This window comes from Pipistrellus hanaki, assembly GCF_964339955.1.
Source record: "Pipistrellus hanaki genome assembly, chromosome: X".
Classification (NCBI taxonomy): Eukaryota; Metazoa; Chordata; class Mammalia; order Chiroptera; family Vespertilionidae; genus Pipistrellus; species Pipistrellus hanaki.
Window position 1 is genome coordinate 35379468 of NC_140524.1, and position 23322 is coordinate 35402789.

General features: G+C 43.0%; 2 protein-coding genes across 2 annotated transcripts in view; one reads left to right on the plus strand and one right to left on the minus strand.

Moving 5' to 3' along the window:
- Positions 1-365: 365 nt before the first annotated feature.
- The window catches only part of STEEP1 (STING1 ER exit protein 1), a 28231-nt gene continuing 5274 nt past the window's right edge, over positions 366-23322 (plus strand). The window contains exons 1-6 of the mRNA XM_084870414.1: positions 366-598; positions 5575-5692; positions 18295-18336; positions 19655-19793; positions 20770-20859; positions 21647-21739. Of these exons, the coding sequence (XP_084726540.1) occupies positions 475-598; positions 5575-5692; positions 18295-18336; positions 19655-19793; positions 20770-20859; positions 21647-21739 (606 nt within the window). The 5' untranslated portion in view covers positions 366-474. The remainder of the gene's footprint in view (positions 599-5574; positions 5693-18294; positions 18337-19654; positions 19794-20769; positions 20860-21646; positions 21740-23322) is intronic.
- LOC311615312 (ATM interactor-like) lies at positions 11135-12512 on the minus strand. Its single transcript, XM_084870670.1, has one exon. The coding sequence runs from the start codon at positions 12299-12301 to the stop codon at positions 11321-11323; it is 981 nt and encodes a 326-aa protein (XP_084726796.1). The 5' UTR covers positions 12302-12512; the 3' UTR covers positions 11135-11320.

A 23322-nucleotide genomic window follows, 5' to 3' on the forward strand; every position in this document is an offset into this window, starting at 1 on the left:
TAGAGGCACAGTCGGGAGCGGGTTGGAAGAGGTTAATGGGCAGAAAAGGAGGACCTATGTAATACTTTCAATAATAAAGATGAAAAAAAAATCAAAGAAAAAAAATCAGAGGCACACCTAAAATCTGTATTATGCATATTGTGTAAATATAATCCTTCGTTTTATATATACATGTACATGCATATACATACATGTATAGAAATATAACTAAATAATTTAAATAATAATAAGGGTGTCCCAAGCAAAGCAGCCCAGCTAACAGGCAAGGCAAAGGAGGTTCTGGGCGACTCTGGACGACTCCCCTCTCCACTCCCCCCAGCATCTTAGCCTAATGAGACAACCCGGAAGTTCACATGACTGCTGCTGACACGTGATTAGTGTGACTGCCCGGGAAAGGCTCAACGCGCGCGTCTCTGACGTAATTTATGCGCGACTCTTGTTTTTCGGCGCTGCATTTCCCTATTTCTCTAAACTATGCCTAAAGTTGTGTCCAGATCTGTTGTCTGCTCCGACACCCGGGACCGGGAGGAGTATGACGACGGTGAGAAGCCCCTCCATGTGTACTACTGTCTGTGCGGCCAGATGGTTCTGGTGCTGGGTGAGTGGGGAAGTGGAGCGCGGGTGGTGGAGGCGCTGTAAGGAGCAAAACTTACGGTTCTGAAGTGTGATTTTTCTTCCTGTTGTGATCTGGGAGCCGTCTATTTGAAGATTGGGAGGCTTTCCCTCTGCATCAAAATCCTCCCTACACATCCCCGCCTCGGAAGGCGGCGTTTCTGACTTTGCATCCAAACATCCGCGAAAACTAATTACTCCTTCAGAAAACGACACATTGTATCTTCCCCTCCTCTGACTTCGCCTCCGGATGCAGAAATAGCTCTTATACGAAATGAAAACAACCCTTCCGTGATCTGACATTCTCCTCCAGCTATAACCCCATTTCTTTGCTTTTTTTAAATGGCAAAACTTCTCAAAAGAGTTGCCTATATTGGCTGTTTCTGCAACCTCACTTCCCACTTGACCTCACTTCAGACAGGCGCTCCCTCCCACCTCACAATCTAAGCCATATATATCAAAGTTAATAACTGAACATATTATCAGTTCCAGTGGTCAATCAATGGTCACTTTAGTCCCCCTCTCAGCAGCATTTGACAGATCCGAGCACTCCATCCTTCTAGGAACACTTTATTTGCTCCCAAGACTCTACACTCTCCTGATTTTCTTCCTATCTCGATTTTTTTCCTCCTTTGAGTGTCTGGTTCCCTTTTCTGTCTCAGACTTTGGCCTTGCAAGGCCCTGGGGCTCAGTCCCCTGACCTGTTCTCAACCTGTAATCACTCCTTAAGTGATCTCAACCATTCCCAAGCTTTGAATACCATCTATACTCTTATGACTCCCAAATGTTCATCTTTAACCTGCACTTCTCCTCAAACTCCACCTGCCAATTCCATGTCTCTATTTGGATGTCTAAAGAGCCTCTCAAAGATATTGATTTCATGATGCCCTACTCCTTGCTCTTCACTGTTCCCCTCCTCCATTGATTTTTGAGTGAGTGGAAGGGATGGGGAGAGACAGAAAGACACATCCATGTAAGAGAGACACTTCGATTGGTTGCCTCCCACATGTACCCTGACCAGAGTCAGGGATTGAACCTGCAGCCGGGGTATGTGCTCTTGACCGGAATTGAACCCGGGACCCTTCAGTCTGTGGGTCGATACACTATCCACTGAGCCAAATTGGCTGGGGCTCTGAGGATATGTTTTCATTGATTTTTAGAGAGAGAGAAAGAAGGGGGAGGAGGGGCAGGAGGGAGGGGAAAGAGAGAGAGAGAGAAAGAGAGAGAGAGAAAAAAAACCATCGATCGGGTGCCTCCCATACATCCCCTGACTGGGGATCAAACCCGAAACCCTTTGGTGTACAGGACAATGTTCCAACCAACTGAGCCACCTGGATAGGGCTCAGACTCATTCTTGAAATCTCAATCTCTCTCTCTCTCTCTCTCTCTCTCTCCCTCTCTCTCCCTCTCTCCCTCCCTCCCTCCCTCCTTCCCTCCCTCCCTTCCTTGTTCCCTCCCTCTCTCCCTCCCTCCTTTCCTTTCTCCCTCTTTCTCAGCTGAGTACAGTGAACTTCATTGATGCATGACAAGGTAGGGCTCCCTAAGCCCCGCCCCTTCTTCAGGGGGTCTGGGATAGAGACTGTGGAGATCAGGAGATTTTCAATATTTTGGGGGATTGATTTGGGGCGAGGACTCCCCAGTAGCTGAGGGCCTCTCTTCCTTTCACTGGAGCTGGTGGTCCAGGGGGCTCTTACTGCTTGGAGGCCATGTGGACTATAAGGTCCAGCATTCTGTTGCTATAGCCAAATTCATTGTCATACCAGGAAACAGCTTGACAAAGTGGTCATTGAGGGCAATGCAGCGCCAGCCTCGAAGATGGAGGAGTGGTTGTCACCATTAAAGTTGCAGGAGACAGATAACCTGGTCCTCAGTATAGCCCATGATGCCCTTGAGGGGGCCCTCTGCTGCTTGCTTCACTACCTTTTTTATATTATATTTGGCAGCTTTTTTCTAGATGGCAGGACAGATGCACAACTGACACATTAGGGGGCGGGTATGGAGACTGTCCCTGAGCCGGCTTCAAATCAGATGAGGCAGAAGGAGCTGGCTCGGGGCAGTCTCCATATCTGCAGGCCTGTGTCTGTTGCCCATTAGGATGCAAGTCACCTTCTTATTTCTGAGCGGAGCACCTGGAAGGGAGTCCCTGCAGTGGGTGGAAGAAAGAGCAGAGGGCACCGATCCTAGCATCACCCCTTTTGATGTTGGCAGCATCTTGCCCCTAGAAGATGGAGAGGGGCTTCCCATTCTCAGCCTTGACTGTGCCTTTGAACTTGCCATGAATAGAATTAGGAGCACATAGACCATGTAGTTGAGGTCAATGAAGATGTCATTGATGGTGACAATATCCACTTTGCCAGAGTTAAAAACAGCCCTTGTGACAGGTACCCAATACGGCCAAATCTGTTCATTCTGACCTCCACCATCATGTCTCAGGGTTGTGCTGGCACTGTGCAGGAGGACACGGCTGTCTGATGAACAGGAGGAGCAGAGCCCAATTCTCCCTTTCTTTCTTTTTTTTTCTTCTTAATATATTTTATTGATTTTTCACAGAGAGGAAGAGAGAGGGATAGAGAGTTAGAAACATCGATGAGAGAGAATCATCGATCATCTGCCTCTTGCACACCCCCTACTGGGGATGTGCCTGCAACCAAGGTACATGCCCTTGACTGGAATCGAACCCGGGACCTTTCAGTCCGCAGGCCGACGCTCTATCCACTGAGCCAAACCGGTCCCGGCCCAATTCTCCCTTTCTTCACCTTACACCCATCCAGTTCATCAACAAATTTGACAGGTGCCTCCTAGAAAAACTATCTAGAATAGGACTACTTCTTATCACCTCCACTTCTACACTGAAGTCCAAGCTACCATCATCCCTCACCTGGATTGCTACATTAGTCTCTTGCTCTCTACTTTGTCCCCAGTGGTGTATTTTCTACACAGCAGCCAGAGTCCTGTTTCAAACCAGTGTTTCCCTATAACACTGAGAGTAAAACCAAAGTCCATTTAAAGGCCATGTGCGATCAGACACAGCTACCTCTCAGATTTTATCTCATAACATTCTTCCCCTTCCTCTCTGCTCTCCAGCCACAGTGATGTTTCTGCTTCATGTCAAAATGTTTCTGCCCCCAGGCAGGGACTTGGGGATTGGTAATTAGTCTGTCTCCTCCACTCTTCCCCCAGTGCTTCCTTACTTTATTCAGGTCTCTGCTAAAATGTCACTTTCTTAGAAAGCTTTTCTCTGGCTACTTATGTAAAATAGCACTCCTGTCACTCTCTGTCCTCTTACCCTGCCTCATTTTTCTTGGTAGCACTTAATACTTTCTGAGATCACTGTTCTTCCTCTTAATATTCTGTCTAAATTTTTTATTAGCACTTATCATTCTCCAAGATCACATTATATAATTATTATTTTTAAATTTTCTGCCTCCTTGCCGAAACCAGTTTGGCTCAGTGGTAGAGCGTCGGTTTGCGGACTGAAGGGTCCCAGGTTCGATTCCGGTCAGGGGCATGTACGTTGGTTGTGGGCACATCCCCAGTGGGAATGTGCAGGAGGCAGCTGGTCGATGTTTCTCTCTCATTGACGTTTCTGGCTCTCTCTCTCTCTCCCTTCCTCTCTGTAAAATATCAATAAAATATATTTTAAAAAAATTTTCTGCCTCCTCGACTAGACTAAATTAATCAGGTCAGGCACTTTGCTTTGCTCTTTACTGAATCCCCAGCACATTGTTGGAATTGTGCCTGAGTATATATGGAGGAATCTCACATATTTATTGAATAAATGAATTCTCTTTTGATCACCTAGAGTTGGGTCTGAATTTTTGTTCTGCTTCTTATTAAATGTGTGGCATATCTTACCTTTCTAAACCTCAAGTCCCTCATTTCTATTTTTTAAAATACATTTTTATTGATTTCAGAGAGGAAGGGAGAGGGAGAGAGATGGAAACATTAGTGATGAGAGAGATGGGCTGCCTCCTGCACGGTCCCTATTGGTGGTAGAGCCTGTAACCCCAGCCATGTGCCCCGACTGGGAATAGAATGATGACCTCCTGGTTCATAGGTCAACACTCAACCACTGAGCAACACTGGCCAGGTCAAGTTCCTCATCTTTAAACTAGGAATACTAAATATCTACTCTAACAGGTCAATGTGAATAGCAACCAGCTATTGTGCAAAATACCTGGTGATCTCTAATTGCCCTCTCTTTCTCCTCTGTTAATCTCAATTCCCTCTGATCACTTGACTTCTCTGTGATCCTATAGGTACTTAATTGGTATTATATCAATTTTCCACTTGCTTTATAATTGTACATAATTTATTTACCATGTGTTTTTGTATTAAAACCTCCCTAACTGGGATGGGTCATCTACATACCCTATTTTCCCGAAAATAAGACAGTGTCTTATATTAATTTTTTCTCCCAAAGTTGCGCTAGGTCTTATTTTCAGGGGATGTCTTATCTTTCCAGGCGCTAGGTCTTATTTTCGGAGGATGTCTTATTTTCAGGGAAACATGGTAGTATGTATAGCATACCACCTACCCTCACTGTCCTTTTCTAAGCACTTATCCACTTTTCTCAATGCTTTCCTCATAGGTATTGGAGTATGCTTGATTATTTCTATTGCATTGTAATACAAACTAACTGTACCATGATGCTTGAATCACAGAAATATCAGGAAACTTGAATTGTAGTACTGGGAAAGACTTTTGGGATAATACAATCTATTCATCCTTCAAATAAAGTAAAAGACCACAAAAAGAAGTGACCTGCCAAAGATCACCAGGGTAGTAACAGCACTGGGACTGAAATCTAGGTGTCCTGATACCAAGTCATTTTTAGTTGGAAAATTCAATAATAGGCTTCAATAAGCATAGTAATTAAGTAAAAATTACACTGAAAACTTCTGATTGCCTTGGGGTGTTTTCCAGTGACTCTAGTGACCAAATCTTCCTTCATTCCTTCAGACTGTCAGCTGGAGAAATTGCCTATGAGGCCCCGGGATAGGTCCCGTGTGATCGATGCTGCCAAACATGCACACAAGTTCTGTAACACAGAAGACGAGGAAACTATGTATCTTCGCAGGTAAGGTCGATGTTCTCTGTCTAGGATTTCCTTATTGTGTTGGGGTCTAGTCTGAGGATATAAATACTCTGTCTAGCGTTGAACAGGTCTTTTGGGCCCAATAATTGATGTTTGTGGTAGATCTCCAATTTCTGTTAATGCAGCAGTAGCTCTATTGTGTTTTGTTGAACTGGTGCTGAGATGTGATCCTTTTGCCATTTGAGAGCTGTAATTTTTTTTTGACAGTAGAGTGAGTTCATTTAACCTGTAATCTCTTGGAGCATACTATATGTAGGCACTGATCTAGGGACTGCATCCATGAGGATTAATCAAGTACCATCCTAACCATTAAAGAGCTTGTGGCTCAGCGAGGAAACAGATTTGTGATGTGATAAAATACTGGTATGGTGAACAAAAGGCTACAGGAAGACATATAGGAGTGGCTCATCCTGCCTGAATAGTGGTCAGGAAAGGCAGAAATAGATGGTGGCATTTGTGTTTGGCCTTGAACTAGGATTTTACAAAGTAAATGAGGTAAATGAGGAACATTTCAAATGGAGGGAATGTGAAAGCATTAAAAGCATCAGATATGTGTCCTGGGGAAATCTGAGTAGTCCTTTGTATCGAGAGCCCAGGAAGAGCTACAGGAAGAAGAGGTTCATGCCTCCTGGGGTGAGTATAATAAAATGCTGAAGCAGACAAGTTTGGGTCTTATCTGCAGGCAATAACCATCTCCTTTTTTATCTTTTATTAATTTTATTAAAATATATATTTGTATTGATTTCAGAGAGGTAGGGAGAAGGAGAGAGAGACAGAAGCAACAATGATGAGCGAGAATCATTGATTGGTTGCCTCCTGCACACCCTCTACTGGGGACTGAGCCTGTAACCCGGGCATGGCCCTGACCTGGTTCATAGATTAACGCTCAATCACTGAGCCATCGCAGCTGAACACCATCTCCTTTTTTAAACAGAGCGGTGACATGGTTAGATCTGTTTTAATTTTGGGAGTGCTTGACATATATGGGGAATTGAAACTTGGGAAGGGATAAAATTACATAGAAAGGTTGTGGAGCAAGAAGAAGAGAGGACCAAAGATACAATCCGGGGAAACATTGACATTTAAAAAGCAGACATCATAATTGGAACATAGCCAGAAGAACTTGATGATGTGGAAAACAGGAGAGGACAGAGTTTCAAGAAGTGTGTGTGTGGGGAGAGAGGGTGATCATCAACAGGTGCCTGATGCCACTGAGAGGTCAATCCTCGTGAATTAAAAAGTCCGTCCTTTCATTCAGCAAATATTTCATTTATTGATCTCCTACTATGTGCCATGTGCTGACCTAGAAGCCCGGGATATCCTAGTATATAAATGTGCTAAACTGGATAGCTTAAAACCACAGAAATGAATTTTCTCACAGTTCTGGAAGTTAGAAGTCTAAAATTAAGGTGTCAGCAGAGCCATGCTCTCTCAGAAGGTTCTAGGGGAGGATCCTTCCTTGTCCCTTCCTAGCTTCTAGTGTTTGCTAGCCATGCGTCTCATTTCTTGGCTTGTAAATGCATCACTCTCATATCTGTCTGCATCATCATATGGCTTTTTTTTGTGTGCCTCTGTCCCTATGTTTCTTCTCTTATGAAGACACCAATCACATTGGATTAAGGGCACATTCTACTCATCTACATGACCTCATCTTAACTAATTATGTCTGCAACAACCCTCTTTTCAAATAAGGCCACAATTTGAGGTTTTTGGAAGAACATTACTTTTTTAAAAAATATATTTTTAAATTTATTTCAGAAAGGAAGGGAGACGGGGAGAGAGATAGAAACATCAATGATGAGAGAGACTCATTGATCAGCTGCCTCTTGCACACCTCCCATTGAGGTTGGAGCTTGCAACCTGGACTGGGAATTGAACTGTGACCTCCTAGTTCATAGGTCAGTGTTCAACCACTGAGCCATACTGGCTGGACTCCTTTAACATTGTTCCCTAGTCCTCTCTTTCCCTTATCTAGCACTCCCCCAGTTACAAATCAGTGGGTGAGTTTCTGTCTATATCTTTGTTCCTTGTGCCTCCTTGATGCTGTCTCCTTCCTTGAGTGCTGTGAAATTGCTCTGGTGGTGGTTCTTCTACTTCTTTGATTTTATAGGTCTTCTGTACTCTTCTTCCTGCCCCTTAAATGTTGGTCTTCCCCTGGGCTCTGACCTTGATTTTTTCCCCCCTCTTTATACTGTCCTTGGACATTCTCACCATCTTTTGTGGTATCAGTTACATTTACATGCTGAGGACTCACAAAATCTAGATTTGCCTACATTTTTCTCCTGCGCCTAGAACTGTGTATCTGCCTACTCTGCCTCCTCACTTGATGTTCTACCTCAGATCCAAACTCATTATTTCTCTAATGTGGAAGATATTGCAGATTGGTTCAATCAGCAGCACTCCAAATCTTCTCTCATACCAGCCAAAATACTAGAGTCTATAAAGTTAGTACATATTCCAGCCTCCCCCCACAAAACAAAACAAAACAAACAAACAAAAAAAACACCTCTAATATTCTGAATGTGACTTAGCTTTTGCCAAATAAAAAGGATGGAAGTAGAAATTGTTGGGTGGCCGAAACCGGTTTGGCTCAGTGGTAGAGCGTCGGTCTGCGGACTGAAAGGTCCCTGGTTCGATTCTGGTGAAAGGCATGTACATTGGTTGCGGGCACATCCCCGGTAGGGGGTGTGCAAAAGGCAGCTGATCGATGTTTCTCTCTCATCGACGTTTCTAGCTCTCTATCCCTCTCTCCTCCTCTCTGTAAAAAAATCAATAAAAAATATATTTTAAAAAAAAGAAAGAAAAGAAATTGTTGGGTGGGGCTTCCAAGGAATAACTTTTCTTCTCTTATTTCTTCCTGCTGTTTTGGAAAATGGACTTGATAATTGGAGCACCAGCAGTCGCCCTGGGTCTGGGAAAGAAAGGCCACAGGAATTGCACAGCTCTTGCCATGCTATTCTTGGGGCTCAACCACTGCCAGGAGCCACCTTCCTCTAGGCTTGTTTTACATGAGAACAAACTCTTGTGTTGAAGCCACTGCAGTCAGGTGTCTGTAACTATCAGACAAACACAATTTCTTCTTTTTTCCACCCTCCTATGCCGATGCCACCATTCATGCAGTGGCCCAAGGCAGAAATCTGGGAGCCTGTCCTCTTTCTCTCATCCATTCCTGCCCCCACAATCCCCTGCACACATCCACTCACCATGTACTATCTGTTCTACCTTGTAATCTCTCTTGTGGCTGCCTCCTCATGTTTGGCCCTGCTACCCTGCCTTCATTGTGGTACCCAACTTCACTTGCTTGGGCTGTTGAAGTGGCCTTTTAGCTGGTCTTTGGTCTTAACTTTTACTGTCCTTCTGCCTGAATGATCTCAAATGCACATTATTTCAATCTCCTGCTTCAAATCTTTCAGTGATTCTTCATGACCTATAGCAGTGCCTTTCAAACATTTTTAGACAGTGCATCCTTTCTTAAAATTAAATTCTTACCCAAAAGTATAAATCGGGAAGCTGCTCTCTGTTGGGAGGAGGTGAGGCCAACCCATTAAGGACTCCCTTCCCTTTCCCTATCTGATTTCATTCAGGGGTCACTGTGGAGCACAATTTTAAAAATACTGGTTAGCAGGATAAAATCTAAGCCTGAAGATTTAAAAATCTCTGTGATCTGGTCATGGCCTGCCTGGTATGCCCTTGATTTTTTTAAAATAACTGAGAAACATCATCTCATATAGTTTCTTTGGGTCAGGAATTCAAGAGCAGGTTAGTTGGGTGGCTCTGGTTTCTCATGAGGCTGAGGTTAAGAGATTGACTATTGGCCGAACCCGGTTTGGCTCAATGGATAGAGCGTCGGCTTGGGGACTGAAGGGTCCCGGGTTCGATTCTGGTCAAAGGCATGTACCTTGGTTGTGGGCATATCCACAGTAGGGGGTGTGCAAGAGGCAGCTGATCAATGACTCTCTTTCATCGATGTTTCTAGCTCTCTATCTCTCTCCCTTCCTCTCTGTAAAAAATCAATTAAAAAAAATATATATATATAAAAAGAGATTGACTATCGGTGCAGAAATTTGAAGTTTTTATTGGTGCTGGAGGTTCCACTTCAAGGTGGCTCACTTGCATGATTGGCGGCTGAGTGTCACTGTTGGGGAAAAGCCTCAGTTTCTCACCACAGGGGTCGTCCATAAGGCTGTTTGAGTAACCTCAGTGACATGGCAGCTGGCTTTCCGCAGTGTGAGTCATCCCAGAGAAAGCAAGGCAGAAATCACAATGTCTTTTATGTTCAAGACTCAGGTCACAGACTATCATTTCTTCAGTGTCCTACTGGGGTCACAGGTCAGCCCTATTCACTGCGGGAGGGGACAGTATCAGAGTGACAATATGAGGGAGCAAGGATCGTTGGGGGCCACCTTAGAGGCTGCTGTCTGCCACAACCAGGGAGAATGTTTGGTTTAGTTTTCAGCCTTCCCTATCACATGTATTCCTAGAGATTAAAAATAGGAAAGCCCTAGCTGGTTTGGCCCAGTGGATAGAATGCCAGCCTGGACTGAGGAGTCCCGGGTTCAATTCTGTCAAGGGCACATGCCTGGGTTGTGGGCTCGATCTCCAGTGTGTGTCGTGTGAAGGCAGCTGATCAGTGATTCTCTCTTATCACTGATGTTTTTGTCTCTTCCCCCTTCTTCCTCTCTGAAATCAATAAAGAAATATTTTTTAAACAATGGGAAAGACAGCAAGGTTACTGAGTCTAACTCTTCAGCTCATTTAATCATTTTTTAATAAAGCACTTAAAAGCCTTGTCTCATTTACATTAGAGTCTCAATATCTCAAAAAGATAAACTTTTTGAGAATAAGAACCCTGCCTTACACCTGATCAATTTTTATAAACTTGACAAAATCCAATTTGCTATAGGTATTTGAAAATAAACTCGTTGGGAAATATACAGCCCCTTTTGTTTGATATTCCTGTACTTTGAAAGCTCCAGTTTATAAGATTGGCTGACTGTAGGATTCTAGAAGTCAGTTGCATGGTGAATATTTCCCCTCAGGCTGAGGTAGAATTTAGAAGGAGTTTGGAAGTGTTCCTTCCTCTTGAATTTTTTGGAATAGTCTGAGGAGGATAGGTTTTAGTTCTTCCTTGAATGTTTGGTAAAACTCTCCTGTGAAGCCATCTGGCCCTGGGCTTTTGTTTGCTGGAAGCTTTTTGATGACTGTTTCAATTTCTTCCCAAGTCACTGGTCTATTGAGATTTTTAGATTCTTCCTGATTGAGTTTTGGAAGTTTGTATTTTTCTAGGAATATGTCCATTTCCTCCAGGTTGTTCAGTTTGTTGGAATAGAGTTGTTCGTAGTATTTTGTAACAATCCTTTGTATTTCGGTGGGGTCTGTTGTTATTTCACCTCTTTCATTCCTTTTTTTTTTTTTTTTTTTTTAAGTCAACATCTTCACTTTATAATACACTCACATTTATACACGTTTACAAGTACAAAAGGCAAAAGAAACTCAAAGAACGGAAGAACTGCATATTAACTACATTCAATAGAGTTAATACTGTTGTCTCCACTCCCCATTTTTTAAATAAAGGAAATTGTAAATGCCATTCCCACATGGACTTCACTTTTAGAAGTTGGAGACTGTGTGTGGTTCCGCACATGTCTGGGTTTCTACAGAGCTGAACTGAGATTCCATCGTGTTCCAGGCCAAATCGGCAAGAAGAAAGTCATCCATTGCTGTTTGCGTTTCATTGCTGGTGCAGAACAAGCTCCCCAGGGTTTCAAAGCCAGAATGCATGGTCTGCGTTTCCGTACTATTTAACTGAACCTTGCTTTCTAGAGCAGATAGGTTTTTAGCAGCGGAGACCCCTTCAGTTTGGGTCTCGGTGTCAGACGAATCAGTACTCATGGAAAAGCTGGAGTGTTTCAGAATACTTCCCAGAGGCAGATGAGGACTACTGTCTAAAAAGAAGTTCAAATCTGTCTGTGTCTGCGTGTCAAACATTTCAAGGCCTAAGAAATTAGAATTTCCCCTATAACTGTAGGGCTGGGCAGAGGTGTCTGCAAGTAGGAAGTCAGTTTGGGTCTCTATGTCCAGTGACTCTAAGACCGGCTCAGTGGTCATGCTGCTAAGCCCACTCTCTTCAGTTTGAGTCTGAATATTAGAGGCCGAAAAGAACTCTTCGATATCAAAATCAATTGTGGGATTCTGGGCTGAACCAGATGGGAGCTGGCTATCAGGTCCAGTGTTCGTGTCAGACAGAAGACTACGATTGTCCAGTGTCTGACCAGGCAGATTACTAGACAAGATGTTTTCTAAATCACTTAATAAATCCATAGTTTGGGTCTGATTATCTGTCATGTTCTGTGAAGGAAGCATACTGTTCTGTGCACTAAAGTTTATAACTGGTACAGATTTCTCAGTATCTTGACTTAAAGCCTTAGAGTGGTTCTGAGGTAACAAAGCATGAGTAACAGTCTCTCCTACTAAGCTGCTGCTTATAATATTGTCGGTAGTAATACCGTACGATGAATGGACACCCTCAAAAATGTCTCTGCACATTACAGCTTGGTCCATTTGTACTCGGTCATCTGTTTGATTTCCCATTCCACTGGTTTGAGTTTCTCTGGAGATTCCACCTGCCTGGAAAGAGGCATCTAAAAACGCATCAGTCTGAGCAGCTCTAGATGAAGTTTCTTTAGAACTGGGCAAAAATGTCTGAGTATGAACACTAATGGGGAGGGAAACTTGAGAACCAAAAGTCAAATCAGTTTGAGAACAAGACGATACAGAGGAATCAGGGCTGACCCACTGTGCAGAAGGTATAAAGTGTTGTCCGTATGCAAGTAGAACTGCATTACAGTCCCACATCTACCGAACTGGCCATGAGATCCCTGCGGAACACAGGGACCCACCTGTTAAGAAAAGAAAAATGGAAAACTGCCTGCAAAACCAGAAGTTGTCCAATAAGACTGTTGAATCCTTAAGCAACCAACCAACCCCGAGACCAGACACTCAAAAATTAGAAACTTCAGAAATAAAGCTAGCTGCATCTTTTGAAGACTCTTGTGGCTCTAATGCCAGAAAGCAGACTCTTACAACAGCTCCGAAATATCCTCAGAAATTGCTTTTACCAAAGCCCAAAGTGGCTTTGGTTAAACTACCTGTTATGCAGTTTTCTCCTATGCCTGTCTTTGTGCCTACAGCTGACTCCTCAGCCCAGCCTGTAGTGTTAGGTGTTGATCATCAGGGCTCTGCCTCCAGTGCTGTGCACTTACTACCCTTGTCAGTAGGAACTCTGATTCTTGGCCTTGATTCAGAAGCCTGCTCTCTTAAGGAGAGCCTTCCTCTTTCAAAGATTATAAATCCTGTTGCTGTTGAGCCGATTAGTACAGGTGTTCAAGTGAACTTGAGTAAAAATTCATCTAGTCCTTCACAAGAACTAGGGAATGCATGTCAAAAGAACAGCATTTCTTCAATCAATGTACAGACAGATCTGTCTTACGCCTCACCTCTTTCATTTCTGATTTTGTTTATTTGAGTCCTCTCTCTTTGTTTCTTGGTTAGCCTGGCTAGAGGTTCATATATCTTATTAATCCTTTCAAAGAACCAGCTCTTGGTTTTGTTGATCTTATGTATTGTTTCTTTGGTCTCTATGTCGTTTATCTCCGCTCTGATTTTTGTTATTTCCTTCCTTCTGCTTACACTGGGCTTTTCTTGTTGCTCTTTTTCTAACTCTTTGGGTTGTAGAGTTAGATAATTTGTTACCATTTTTTCTTGTTTTTTGCAGTAGGCTTGTAGGGATATGAACTTCCCTCTCAAAACTGCTTTTGCTGTGTCCCATAGATTTTGGATTGTTGTGTTTTCATTGTCATTTGTTTCCAGGATATTTTTAATTTCTTCCTTGATTTCTCTGGTAACCCAGTCCTTGGCTGTTTAGTCTCCATGTGTTTGATTTCTTCGGGTTATTTTTATTGTAGTTAATTTCTGAGGTAGAATTTAGAATCCTGGTAGGAACCAGATGGGGTACACAAAACGGGAAATATTGCCAGTGCCCTAGTTTAGTGATGTTAGCAAATGGGGGCACATTTGGCATAAGTAATACTTGTAAGCAGAGAGGCAACGTGTTAAAGAAGGTGGCGATCACAGTCTTTGGCGTTACACTCTAAGCAGCACCACTGTATCTTTTCTCATTCTGTGGGTTGTGTTTTCACTTTCGTGATGGTATTCTTGGAAGCACAAATATTTTTAATTTTAATCAAGTCCCATTTATCTATTTTATGATTGCTTGTGCTTTATTTAGATGTTCTATTTCTTTGCCCATGAGTTTTGGTAGTTTGTGTCATTCTTTTCTAGGATTTGTCCATTTTATCTAGGTCAGTGGTCGGCAAATTCATTAGTCAACAGAGCCAAATTTCAACAGTACAAAGATTGAAATTTCTTTTGAGAGCCCAATTTTTTAAACTTAAACTTCTTCTAATGCCACTTCTGTAAAATAGACTCGCCCAGGCCGTGGTATTTTGTGAAAGAGCCATACTCAAGGGGCCAAAGAGCCACATGTGGCTCGAGAGCTGCAGTTTGCCGACCATGGATCTAGGTAATCTAATTTGTTGGTATACAATTGATCTTAAAATCTTTCTGTCTGTAAGATCTGTTGTACTCCTTTGATTTTTTTAAGGCTAGTAACAGACTATTTGCAATTCTCTCAATAGTTTGTGTTGTTTTGCCTTTTCACATTGTATTCCCTCTGCCTGAAATACCATTTTCTATCAGGACTGTCAGCTTGAACATACCTCTCCATGAAGCCTTCCATGCTTGCTTCAGACAGATTGATAGCTCCAACCTCTGTTTCCATTAATTATACTGTATACATTCCTCCATTTAAGCACTTACCTCCACGGTTATTTTACTCACTAAACTGAATTCTTAAAATAATTCAACCCATATTTATTCCATGTTTATTTTGTTTCCAGTACTTTGTTCGGCTTGGGGATAGGGTGGTGAGACAGACAGGCGTGGTCTCCACTGATTTCTGATCTCATGGACCTTATAGTCTAGTGGGATGACAGAAAAAAATAAAGTAATTATGATTATGAAAGGTCACATGCATGAAACAAAGGGCTTATACAGAGAACCACATGAGAACCTCTTTAAAAAGGTGGTCAGGGAAGGCCTCTATGACTAGGTGATATTTGAACTGAGTCCAAAAAAGGTAAGAATGGCACAGCTGTGGCAAAGTAGTAAGAAGAGCATTCCAGGCAGAGAAGCAGGTGTGAAAGGTCAGAGGTGGAAAAACACTTGTTGGTTCAAAGAAGAGAAGGAAGGCTGGCATGGCTAGTGTACAGCGAGAGAGGGAGGGAATGTGTGAGATGAGGCAGGGCCCCAGTTGTGGGCCCAGTTGCTGCCTGATAGGCCATGGTAAGGAGTTTGGATTTTATTCTGGGTGTCTTGGGAAGTCACTCTTGTCTGCACTTAGAGATTGATTTGGAATGAGACAGTAGTAGAAGCAGATTCTAGAATAAGCATACGGAGTTTTTATTTTAGATATGAATTTGGAATGGGAAAGGTCTCTCACTATTTATTTGGTCACATAAGCATCTAAAGTTTCTATGTGGGGGGGAAAGTCAAAGAGAAATGTAAAACTGGGAAAGAAATATTTGCATGTCTCCTTAATCCTATATAATAAAGAGCTAATATGCAAATGGTCATCACACCCTGTGCCAAGGCTGGGGGACCTGAGGCCCCATCCCCCACCCCCGTGCTCAGGCCAGGGGACCTGAGGTCGGGTGGGGGACCTGAGCCTGTGACCTCCGCCCAGCGGGACTTGATGGGGGACCTGAGGCTGCGCCCCCCGCCTGGCAGCAGGCCAGGGGACCTGAGGCTGTGCTCCCTGCCCTGTGGGGCTTGATGGGGGTGGGACCAGCTGGATCTGGGTCTTGAGTTATTTCCAGGCGTGTGCGGGTGGGCAGGGACTTGACTCTGGGTCCCGCAGTGAGCCCCAGATTCTGACAGGAGGGAAATTTTCATATACATTTTACTAATTTTCTTTCATCTTTGACACTTCTATTATAGAGAAAGGCAAATAGCAATATTAAAATATTTCCTCTAGCCGAAACTGGTTTGGCTCAATGGATAGAGCGTCGGCCTGCAGACTAAAGGGTCCTGGGTTCGATTCCGGTCAAGGGCATGTACCTTGGTTGTGGGCACGTCCCGGGTCGGGGTGTGCAGAGGGCAGCTTATCGATGATTCTCTCTCATCGATGTTTCTAACTCTATCCCTCTCTCTTCCTCTCTGTAAAAAATAAATAAAATATATTTAAGAAATATATCCTCTAATTCCCTTTTAATGTGCACAAATTTTGTGCACTGGGTCACTAGTATATAATAGAATCGACTCAGTAGACAAAAGGTAGAGACTGACAGTTCACCCCCCCATACAAATGCCTATTAAATATATGAAAAGATGCCTAGCTTTACTCTTTAAAAAAAAAAAAAAGAACTACAATTTATGAGATCACATTTTTCACATGCCAGATTGGCAGTGTGCTTTAATAGCATGCTGTGTTGGTGAGACTGAAGAGAAACAGGAACTCTCACATTGGTGGTGGGAGTGTAAATTGGTTCAACTTCTCTAGAGTTTTGAAAGGCCCTTTTAGCATTTGAAGAAATGAGATAATGATGTTGGCAGTGTCTATCAGAATTTAAAGTAGATGCACTTCTAGGAATTTATCCAACAAGTAAAAGCCATTTGGTTCATCCATACAAAGGCATACAGTACAGACCTTGTAAAGAATGAAGCATTCTTTTGGTGATGGGGAAGGATCATATACATATTTTTTATATGCTTTTATTGATTTTAGAGAAAGAGGGAGAGGGATAGAAACATTGATGAGAGAGAAATATCATCTATCGGCTGCTTCCTGCATGCCCCCAACTGTGGATTGAGCCCACAACCCGGGCATGTGCCCTGACCGGGAATCGAACTGTGACCTCCTGGTTCATAGGTCAACGCTCAACCACTAAGCCATGCCAGCCAGGCTGGGCAATATTTTTAAGTCAATACACGTTTTACTAATTAATATACAGTTTAAAATATACTACACTTGTTTAAAAAGGCAAAGAAAAATGTATTTTCTCTTTGTAAAAATAAGGATTTCTTGCTTGTATCATCCACTATCTCTTGGAGGAACAGGGAAAAAAACACACCAGAAACGGTATTTGCCTCTGGGAAATAAAACTGAGTGGAGGATGAGTAGGGAGGATACAGTCAGGAAGCTGTGACCATAGTCCAGGCAAGAGTTACCAGTGGTCTGGGCTAAGATGGTGGCAGGAAGGTGGAGAAAAGTAGACAGGTTTAAGGGGTTTTTATTTTAATTTTATTATTTTTAACCCTTTGCACTCCACTGTCCCCTCTCAGGGGACATCGGAATTCTAGCATATCACTCGGATGTCCCCTCTCAGGGGACATTGCAGTTTATTAGTGATTACGGGGAATTGAGTTAATTCAACGCACGTTTCGCAAAGTAGCGTCGAGTAGCTGGTAGCCAATGTCCAGAATGGTTCGGAGTGCAAAGGGTTAAATATATTTTTATTGATTTTGGAAAGGAAGGGAGAGGGAGAGAGGTAGAAACATCAGTGATGAGAGAGAATCGTTAATCGGCTGCCTCCTGCATGCCCCACATTGGGGATCGAGCCTGCAACCTGGGCAGGTGCCCTGACTGGGAATCAGACTGTGACCTCCTGGTTCATAGTTCGATGCTCACCCACTGAGCCATGCTGTCTGGGCTAAGATTTTCTTTTTGGATAAAATGCACAGGATTTGCTGATGCAGAGGAGTGGGAGATGAGGGGGAGCAAAGAATCAAGGATGAGTGCCAGGTTTCTGTTAAGTAATGGTGGGTGGAAGAATTGGCCTGGGCTTGAATTCAACCTGTTCTACTTTCTAACTCTATGAACTTGGGAAAATCATGTGATTACTTTGAACTTAGGAGCCCTCATGTGTAAAATGGGAATGATAATATGTCGTACCTCACAGGGTTGTTGTAAGGATCAAATGGGTTAACACATGTACCCTTAGAACAGCTGCCGGGCACGTAGTAAAAGCTATATAAATAGTTACCTCTATTGTTGTTGTTCTTATTATTGCCACTAAGTTGTTGCTATGACTACAACTGCTCCTCTTCTTTTTCTGTCAGGGAGATGCTTGGCTGCTATCAGTAAATATTTGTGGAAGGAAGGAATGCTTTAAAATCAATACAAGTTTCATAACCAGTTGATCTATGAAATGGAAAAAAAATTTAAAGATATTTTACCAATTTTTAGATAGAGAAAGGGAAGGGAGAGAGAGAAATATTGATGTGGGAGCACAACATCGGCCACCACTGGGGCCCAAGTCCACAACCCGGGCATTTGCCCTTGATTGGGAATTGAACGAGCAACCTCCTGGTACACGGAATGATGCCCAACCAACTGAACCACACTGGTCAGTGCGAAATGGAAAATTTCGAAAGGCCCTTTTAGCATTTGAAGAAATGAGATAGTGATGTTGATAGGTTATGAGATTTGTTCATATCTTTCTCCTTTGACTTGCGTTTTTGTGCAGGCCTGAAGGTATTGAACGACAGTACAGGAAGAAGTGTGCAAAGTAAGTATTAACTGGATTTCTCTGAGCATAAGTAAGTAGCGTCAACAATGTGTTAGGGCCAGAATTGTTTGGATCCAATTCTCTGTTGTATCTTTATCCTCATAGTCTCTATATAATAACAATATGCTTCTCAGTGAGACCAGTCAGAGTTATAGCTTTGACCAGCAAGCCACAAAAAGAAGTTTTTTAACATGATACAATTTTTTTTAAGTTGAGGAATAATTTATATATAATAAAATTTGCCCTTTCAAGTGTACCATTTGACAGAAGCATGCAGTCATGTAATGCCACCACTATCATGATACAGAACAGTTCCGGGACTCCATGTTCCCTTGGCAGTTAGTCCCCTTCTTCACCCCACTCCCTGGGCAATCACCTTACTGTGGCTTTTGCCTTTTCTAAAAGTTTACGTAATTTCTACAATATGTGTTTTACTAGTACAATCTGTATCTTTTACATTTGGTTTCTTTCATGAACCACAATGCTTTTGGGATTCATCCAAGTTGCTATGTATGCCAGCAACCTGTCCTTCTTTATTGCTGAGTAGTAGTCCTTTGCACCAGCTTGTCTCACCCTCCCTTTGGTGAAGGGCATTTGAGTTGTTAATGGTTTTGACTGTTACAAATAGAGCTGCTATGAACATTCTAATATAAACCTTGGTGGGAACATGTGTTTTTCTCTTGAAGTGGTTTTGCTGGGTCTTATGGTAAATGGAACAGGCCCATTTATAAAGCATGCTATAGGACCCCAGACCTCAGAAGTTTCTTTAATGCAATATAAATACACGCATTTCCAGCTTTAGATTAATAGAACATTAAACAATAGTAAGTTTAATCTTGTTTCAATAATCACAGGCATTTGTGAGCCGATCACTGCAGTGGAGCCTTTACACACCCTCTTGACAATACAAAAACCAAACCAAACAAAACTAGACAAACTCCCAAACTAGTTACCCAGACACCAGGGAAGAATTGCAGCTGCTTTGACTAGAAAGCAATCAATAGCAGGAGCCAGGGTTGCCAGACTTGTGTGGTGATAAGAATCACTTGGGATGCCGAGGAAAATGACAGATTCCAAGGCCACAACCCCCAGATTTGCTGAATCAGGATCTTCTGGGGATGGGGGTTAGGCATCTGATCAGCAATTTTAACAGGCACCCTCAGTGATTCTTAGTGAGTAGGTTTGGGAAACACTGGAAAGAGCACACCATTCATTTATGCCACAAACAAAAATATTCCTGAAATCTCAGCACACTTTGCAAATCACTTTGCAAATCCGGATTCTGAGGCCCCCCAAAGACTCACCCTCCTGTTCCCAGGTGTGGACTGCCACTCTTCTACCAGTCCCAACCAAAGAATGCCCCCGTGACCTTCATTGTGGATGGAGCAGTAGTCAAGTTTGGCCAGGGTTTTGGCAAAACGAATATATATACTCAGAAGCAAGAGCCTCCTAAGAAGGTAATTGTCATTGAAGGAGACAGACTGGTTAACCTAGCTATGGGTTTTGCCCTGGCTGGGTGGCTCAGTTGGTTGGAGTGTCATCTTGTACAGCAAAGGGTGGCGGGCTGGATTCCTGGTTAGGGCACTCTCCTGGCGTGCGGGTTTGGTCCCTGTTCGGGCCTGTATGGGAAGCAACTAATTGATGTTTCTCTTTTACATCGATGTTTCTCTCTCTCACCTTTCCTTTCTAAAACAAAAACACAAACAAAAATAAATCCTTGGGTGAGGGTTAGATATATATTACATGGCAATAGATTTAGCCCTAAATTTTAAATTATAGTGTGCAAGAAATTGTCCTTTATGAAAGCATTCTTTATTAAGAGAATGCCATTTTTGTGCATAATATTGTTTTCTTTTTTTCCCTACAGCTGTCCTATAAGTAAAATTAGAAATTGTATCATTTTTATTCACATTTATTTCCTTCCAATTTCTTCTTTGTCCAGTGAAAAAAATTAAAAACGGACTGAATCAGGCTAATTTTTAAATATACTTTAAAAACCCTTGATGGAAAATGTTAGAAAAATATAATGCAAATAAACACATTGGCACTTTTAAATAGACCACCCTGTTTCAAAGAGGTGGATGTCCGCCGAAACCGATTTGGCTCAGTGGTAGAGCGTCGGTCTGCGGACTGAAAAGTCCCGGGTTCAATTCCGGTCAAGGGCATGTACCTTGGTTGTGGGCATATCCCCAGTAGGGGGTGTGCAAGAGGCAGCTGATTGATGACTCTCTCTCATCGATGTTTCTAACTCTCCCTTCCTCTCTGTAAAAAATCAATAAAATATATTAAAAAAAAAAAAAGAGGTGGATGTCCACTCCCAAAAACTACATTCTCCAGACACCCAGACACGTGTGCACCCGCGTGCGCCGCACACGCAAACAGCTCACAGAGCCCCTTGCCATTTCTACACTGATTTCTCTTCTGTGACTCTAGGTGATGATGACCAAACGGACTAAAGACATGGGCAAGTTCAGCTCTGTCACTGTGTCTACTATTGATGAAGAGGAAGAGGAGATTGAGGCTGTAAGTGCTTCGGCTCTCAAGGGAATTGGACGGGGGCAGGAAAGGAAAGGGGCTCTAGAACTACAGCATCCTGGTAGCATAATAATTAGAGAATGCTCATAGACCTTGCGCTGCCAGTAAGCAACTGTGATGCCGGCTAGTTCCTGTATCCCTGGATCCCTAGCACCATCCGTAAATGAGAACCCGGGGGTTGGACTAAATCAGTTTTGTTTTTTTAATATTGTGTTTTTGAGATGCCCTAAGCCAGGGGTCCTCAAACTTTTTAAAGTGGGGGCCAGATCACGGTCCCTCAGAGAGCTGGAGGGCCGGACTATATGAACTACTAATTCCTACTGTAACACCTCGGCTGCACTCACTGCCCAAAAAACCTGGCGGGCAGGATCAGACTCCTCTGCGGGCTGCATGTGGCCCGCGGGCCGTAGTTTGAAGACCCCTGCCCTAGGGGCAAATCCCTCATCCCTCTTCAGTTTGAATACTACAACTATTGGAGGTCCCTTCCAGTCCAGCTCTGATGGTTTCTGAGTCTGCCCTTAGCAATAGCAGCAATTACCTTTATGGTACTTCAGTATAATGATGTTTATAGAGGGAGAGATGTTATCTGTTATTTTTTTTAATGGTTTCAGTTGAAACCTGAACTCTCCTGGATTACTGAAGAGTTGAAATGGAACAGCCATACCATTTCAGTGATAATTTCATAATTTGAGTGGTATAAATTGCTATTTAAGGTCTCTGTTGTTACTCATTGGTGTGACTGCTGCTTTAAGGATGCTTCTTTTTTCCTCCTCAGCGGGAAGTTGCTGATTCCTATGCACAGAATGCCAAAGTGATTGAAAAACAGTTGGAGCGCAAAGGCATGAGCAAAAGGCGGCTGCAGGAGCTGGTGAGTAGCATGTAGCAGCAAGGTGCTGGGCTGGACTCTTTGGATCTTGGTCGGGAAGATCCTCTGGGAGTCAGGGAAATCTTTTAGGAAGTCTGTCGGGTTACTGGTGTAGCCGGTTGCCAGGTATCTAACTCGGTCTGGGTCTGGGCTCTGACTGTCGGTATGCCCTGCTCTGTGGTGGTGGCCACAGGATCCAGGCTCTAAATGATAGCACCTGTTAGCTAGCCCTAAGTAGAACGATATTTTATTCTGCTACTTGTGGTCCAAGGTCAGGAGTTAAAGATCGGGGCTTATGGATGCTTTCCCAGGATGTAATGGCACAGGATAGTGTTACATTGGTAGGACTGGGGTTGGGGCTGGCCATTGCTGCTGCTTCTTCCTTTTTTTTTTTTTCTTCTTTTTTTTTTTTTTTTACACGAAATTTGTGCAAGGGGCCGGGCCCTCGCAGACACAGCGGCTTGCTTTAGCCCTCACAGCTGCGCTTGCCTCTGTCCTCACAGCCCTGGCTTCATCCAGAAGGTCGTTCAGCTGTCCAGTCTAATGAGCATATTATGCTTTTATTATTATAGATTGATTTTTAGAAAGAGAGTAAGGGAAAGAGAGATAGAAACATCGATCGGCTGCCTCATGCACACCACCTGCTGGGATCGAGCCTGCAACCTGGGCATGTGCCCTGACTGGGAATTGAACCAGCCACCTCTTAATGCATGGGTTGAAGCTTAACCACTGAGCAATACTGGCCAGGCTGGTCATTGCTTTTTAAAGCCTCGGTACTACCACCAGTTTCTGCATTATTTATGGGCTCATCATAGAGCATGCACACCTATATTTAATGGTGTCTCCATTTTTTCCTTGTAATAATTTACTTATGATATTTCTTTAATATCAGATGGCACTTCATTGGTGCCTCATTAAAAGTTGTACCAAGCCGAAGCCGGTTTGACTCAGTGGATAGAGCGTCAGTCTGCAGGCTGAAAGGTCCCGGGTTCGATTCCGGTCAAGGGCATGTACATTGGTTGCAGGCACATCCCCAGTGGGGGTTGTGCAGGAGGCAACTGGTTGATGTTTCTCTCATCATCGATGTTTCTCTCTATCCCTCCCCTTTCTCTCTGTAAAAAATCAATAAAATATATATTTTTTTAAAAAAGTTATACCAGTCTATCCTAACGACTGTAGAGGATTTTTTGGTGAAAGAGTTGGGCAGGTCTTGGTAGCTGCTTTACCTTGCCATGGTGGTTTAAAGCAGTACTTACCAAATTTTCTGAGGTGAAGGCCAGTGTTTCATCTTTTTTTTAGTTTCCAATTTGTAAGAACAGATTTATAATTTATAAAGTGCAATAAAATAAGTTTGCCGAGGCTCTTACTAAATTATTTCATTTTATTATTCTGTCAAATGGTGATAAAAATCTCTAAATGCTTACTCTCAATTTTTGTATATATCTTGCATGGACCAATAACAAACAGTTCATGGACCACACAACATTCAGTAGCACTGTTCTAGAACAGTGTTCCTCCTTTGTTGTGCCAAGAATAAGATACTAGTGAGCCACGATATTGATTGATTTCCCTTGGCCCATTGGGGG